The 5,490-nt window shown below is 43.2% G+C and overlaps 1 protein-coding gene across 2 annotated transcripts; it reads right to left on the bottom strand.

Moving 5' to 3' along the window:
- On the bottom strand, positions 1 to 3,454 carry LOC115150935 (WD repeat-containing protein 82). 2 transcript variants are annotated; one of them, XM_029694781.1, is made up of 9 exons: positions 2,930 to 3,454; positions 2,285 to 2,382; positions 1,804 to 1,870; positions 1,532 to 1,631; positions 1,295 to 1,411; positions 940 to 1,095; positions 684 to 753; positions 339 to 481; positions 1 to 258 (listed from the first exon to the last, which is right to left on the bottom strand). In XM_029694781.1, exons 1-9 carry the CDS (start codon positions 3,088 to 3,090, stop codon positions 229 to 231), a joined length of 942 nt encoding a protein of 313 aa, XP_029550641.1. In that variant the 5' UTR covers positions 3,091 to 3,454; the 3' UTR covers positions 1 to 228. The 2 variants fall into 2 exon arrangements, with proteins under 2 accessions (XP_029550641.1, XP_029550642.1); XM_029694782.1 differs by lacking the exon at positions 2,930 to 3,454 and adding an exon at positions 2,870 to 2,895.
- Positions 3,455 to 5,490: the final 2,036 nt, after the last annotated feature.

Below are 5,490 nucleotides of genomic sequence, written 5' to 3'. Positions count from 1 at the left end.
TTGTTAGAAAATGAAAACATATTTAATGTTACAAGTATAAAAGAACAGAAAATCAGACCATTTATATACCTGAAGTCCTACATATTTACAATCAACTTGATTTATCACACACGCCATAGAATTTATTTCCTAGAGCTGGATGTGCTGACACCTGCTGGTTTTAAATGGGATCTCACTTCGCCTGTGGCCTCCATCAGTGACCCACTCAAGAGCATCTCTCTCTCTCAATCAATCGTCAATGGTGGGCAGCCAGAATGCCTGCAGAGGACAAAACAGACTTACTGAGTATTCCTGTACTATATGTGAGATTGGTGTGCATTCAACCCAAGTAATCTTACCATGTTTGAACAAGCACTAGCAAAAGTCATGAATTTGGGGTTGAACTGAAGGCAGGTGACAGGACCCGTGTGCTTCCCATCCAGAACAGCCACCTTCATCCCACTCTCTGCATTCCAAACGTGGACCTTCCCATCCTCAGAGCCTGAGAAACAACCACCCATCAGACCACAGAAAAAAAAGAGGGAGCTGAGCTAGACTGTTTTTAGTTTAGGTTTAATTTGCAGTTTCAAATAACTACTAACAAACAATACTGTGGTACAATGGGAAGACAATTGGAACTGTCCCGTCTTACTTTACAGAACATAGAGCCTGTCACCACATCTACCCATTCTGTGTGGACTTACCAATCATAATGAACTGAGAATCAGGAGTGAAGGAGGCCTCCAGCGTCACAGCTTTGCTGTTGTTGTAGCCCTACAGGACAGAGGAGAGCTTCTATAAATATAGGCCGGTCATCTCTCTTGTATTGCATGACAATATCCATTTACTAATAAACATTTACGTCTCGTACAACTTGCTGTTGGTGTTAAATCTATATCAAGAGTATCCAACAGTGTCCGTCGTGATTTTAAGTGTCTGTAAATGTGTATGAACTCGCACCCCAAAGGAATGCATCACAGCTCCCTTGAAGGCGTCGAGGAGGCGGAGAGCACCCCCATTGGTTGAGACAAGGATGAGCTTCCCATCGTTGCTGAACTTGAGTCCTGTCCACTCACACGTACGGTCGTACTGTAGCTTGAAGGTAGCAAAAGGACCCTATTGAGAGGCAAACAAAACAAAAACGCTCTGAAGACAGCCATCTACCACCGGCCCCCACCTGAAGCTCTAAATACAAAACGACCAACACAAACACACAGAAATAGAACACACAAAACAGAGAACACGCCACCATCTGTACCACATCATACATTCTTCCCTAAAACCTCCAAATAGTCATAGTCCTGAAATGACTTACCTTGTCAAAGGACCGCAGGTCGTACAGTTTGACCATCTCCGAGTTCACGCCAGCAGCAAAGATCAGACCCTCCGGATCAAATGAGCAAACAGGCTTCCCCTGTAGGTGCATCAGGCCCTGGTAGTGTGATGGAGAGAAAGAGACAGAGGAAAGGCACATTTATTCCAGCACAATTAGAGAGTCTACCTAGAGTCACTTGATCTGCAACGTCAAGGAGAATTAGAGAAGGGAACCAACCTGGCAGTTTGGAGACCGCAGATCCCATAGCCGGATTGTCTTGTCTAAAGATCCTGAGATAAACGTGTCATCCACAGGGGACATGGAGAGAGACGTCACTCTGAAACAACATTCAAGTTAAAAGTACAGAAACATCTACCATGATGAAATTAACACCTGATATTTTTATTTATAAAAAATAAATGGTTATACAAACAATAGTTAAGTAATAGTACAGTAATGCAGCCTAAACTATCCCTCAGCCCATTGGGTCTCTCTGCTTCAGTCCTCACCTTTTGTTGTGTCCGGGGAAGTACCGGATGTACTTGTTGTCATGGAGGGAGAGGTACCGGATAGTGTCTGCAATGATCATAACGGCATGGGGTTATGGGCAGAAGACAAGACAACATGGCATTTCAACTAATCACCACACCACTAAAGAGCAAGTAGAGCTACCGATGCTGGAAGCAATGTGCACTGGGCAGGTTGGATGAGTGGGCTCCACCCTAGGCAAGGCAGTGGCTTGTACAGTTAGCTCCTGTATTGGGCAGAATCACAGACCCTCAAACTGTACAAACAACTACCTCAGACCAGGGTGAGCTTGGCCGACCGCCTCAGGCGGAGGTCAACACGGTCAGGCTGTCGGGAAATCCATGAGAACAATCTTCAGCATGAATACAATAAGTAACTCCTAAAAGACGCAAGACAAGAATTACATGGACAACTGCTTATTTAAAGAGCCTGATTACAAATCTCCTCTTCGCACTAACTTACCATCAATTTTGTTGGAGCTGTACACCACAGTGTTGGCTGCATGTGTGTACCTGATCAGATCCACTCCATACTTCTTACTATAGAGGGTCCGCTTGGGTCTGGACCAGCACAGGATGGAGAAAGAAACAAAATAACAACATTAGATTGCTGGCACAGAAACTTCTAGCCAAGCCAATGTACATCTTAAAATCCCCATAACATAAAAGGTATGGAAACGGGAAGTGAAAGGTGATTCCTAGTCAGTTGCACAACTGAATGCATTCAACCGAAAAGTGTCTTCCGCATTTAACCCAACCCCTCAATCAGACAATCTTAATAAGCGGGTAACAATTGCCACAAATATCTGGACTAACACGGTTTTTTTTTGTTTACGTCGACTACGGACACAATAATACACCTAACACGCTTGTGTGAAAAATGAGATGAAATACAAGTCATCGTTTTGTTACCGATCTACCAAGCCAGACATAAATCCTCTCAAACTCCGCTAGCTTCTGAACTCGAGCCCGAGGATTGTGCATTACGCAGTAGGCCTCACTACAACTAGCGGAACAGATGCTAACTACAGCACATAGGTCGGCCTACCGTAATAACATGCAGTGCGGCAAAATCAGTCGATTTAAGTTCATTTTATGTATGTCTTACTTTCCCTCCTGGCAGTCGTATAAAACTAGGGAGTCGTCGTCGCTGCTAGAAATGATGGTTTCGCCGTTTGAGCTGAAATCAAAACAGTTGATTTTGTCTGAATTTTCCCGGAAAACCTTTGCAACCCTGAAGCTCCGCAGCACATTGTCCGTCAGCTTCATGATGGCCTCTTTGATTGAGGGGGCGCAGACCCTCGTTTTTTACTGAATGTAATATTTGAGAATCTATTTCAGTGCTTTTTAAAATACAATCGTTACTATTATGTAAATAGAACTTAACGTTTCAAAAAATTTAAAGAAAGCCCGCCTGGGATACTCGTTATCCGAGTCATGGAAAAGCACCGCCTTCGACACGTCTGCTACGCGCAAATTCCACAAACACGCGCATCAATAACTCTCGCGATACATACAACTATCGCGGTAGTCAGTTCATGTTTCGCGCACAACCAATCGCTAATCGACAAGAAAAGAGCACAGAAAAAAAAGCGGGCAGAGAAATATTTTTAACTACGCATATTTACAATACTTGTAACTAACTTATCCGACATACAATAACCCGTGCGGTGCCTGTCAAATCAAGGATAAATGAGTTTGCAGTCATTGCTTTCGGAAAATGATTGCAGACCCTTCTTTTTCGCAGCCTTTGAAAGGGAGTTACATGCATTCATAGCCCTGTATAATACTGTACGTTTCCTTGAATTTGTTCTGGACCTGGGCATCCGATTGGTTCCTTCATGAACACCACCCCCTCGAGCATCTCATTGGTTCCTGCATGAACATTGCAGTCAGCTCAGCTTTCCCCAATGAGCTTGTCTCTGTGCCTCGATCTAGGTCGCGCAAAACTTAAAATGGCTGTGTTCGCTTTAGCAATCTCACTGGAATAAAGACCTCCTCCATTCCGGTCGTTATTGAAAGAGATTGTGATAATATCTCAAAACAGGCCTACTTAAATGTTAGATCCCTCACTTCCAAGGCAGTCATAGTCAATTAACTAATCATAACCTTGATGTGATTGGCCTGACTGAAACATGGCTCAAGCCTGATTCATTTACTGTGTTAAATGAGGCCTCCTCCTGGTAACACTAGTGGCTATATCTCACCCGCATCCTGCAAAAGCAGAGGTGTTGCTAACATTTATGACAGCAAATGTAAATTTACAACAAAAAATGACTGCGTTTTTGTCTTTTAAGCTTCTAGACATGAAATCTATGCTGCCTACTCAATCACTTTTTATAGCTATTGTTCAATCAAATTTGATTTGTCACACGCTCCAAATACAACAAGTGTAGACCTTACCGTGAAATGCTTACTTACAAGCCCTTAACAGTGCATTTAAGAAAATATTGACAAAATAAACTAAAAGTAAGTTTACGGCCTCCTGGGCCATATACAGCATTCCTTACTGAGTTCCCTGAATTCCAATCAGACCTTGTAGTCATGGCATATAACTCACATTTTTGGTGACTTCAATAGTCACACTGAAAAGTCCACAGACCCACTCCAAAAGGCTTTCAGAGCTATCATCGACTCAGTGGGTTTTGTCCAACATGTCTCCGTCACAGTCACACCCTGTATCTAGTTTTGTCCCGTGGAATAAATATTGTGGATCTAAGTGTTTTTACTCATAATCATGGACAATTGTACCACCATTTTATTACGTTTGCAATCGCAACAAATAATCTGCTCAGACCCCAACCAAGGTTTATCAAAATCTGCACTTATAAATTCTCAAGACAACTCAAAGATTCCTTGATGCCCTTCCAGACTCCCTCCACCTACCCAAGGACGTCGCAGTACAAAAATCAGTTAACCAAATAAACAAGGATAACTTAAACATGAACAGTTTTAAATGTTTTGAAATCTCACAGTATCAACTTTGTTGTAGCTTTCTTTTATGCCTGCTACGTTACTGCATACATGGTCATCTGAGCCATCCGATTGGCCAACGGTAGGCCTATAGTGCACTTGATTTGCTCTCCGGGCCCACCGGGAAGGCAGAGTATGTACCTTCAGACACATTAAATAGTACAAAATGACAACAGTTTGCCTACCCGTCACGCAGGACAGCTGAATCGGGTGAACCTATCGCAACAGCCCGAATAAAAAGAATAGGAACACAAGGGTTTATCGTTGGGTTTTTTACAGAAATGTTTGGCGATCGACTAGGAATGCATTGGAGATCGACCAGTCCCAGTTGGTGACCACTGCTTGTGTGAAGTTCAACCTTGTGCTTCTCTCTGTAGGCTGATAGTTCTGCGTCTCAGTCTCGGGGCTACTTCACGGGTGCCGTTTAGAGGGAACATTGCAGGCCACCCCTCAGAGCCTGGTTCCTCTCTAGGTTTCTTCTTGGGTTCCTGCCATTCTAGAGAGTTTTCCTAGCCACCGTGCTTCGACATCTGCATCAAATCAAATTTTATTGGTCACATACACATATTTAGCAGATGTTATTGCGTGTGTAGCGAAGTGCTTGTGTTCCTAGCTCCAACAGTGCTGTAGTATCTAACCGTGGAGTAGTATCTAAAAACGATTCTCGACAATACACACATCAAAAAGTATAAGAAT

The sequence above is a fragment of the Salmo trutta genome, chromosome 16, assembly GCF_901001165.1.
Source record: "Salmo trutta chromosome 16, fSalTru1.1, whole genome shotgun sequence".
Classification (NCBI taxonomy): domain Eukaryota; kingdom Metazoa; phylum Chordata; class Actinopteri; order Salmoniformes; family Salmonidae; genus Salmo; species Salmo trutta.
Note: the sequence above shows the minus strand (reverse complement) of the source record. Positions and strands in the feature narration are given on the sequence as shown.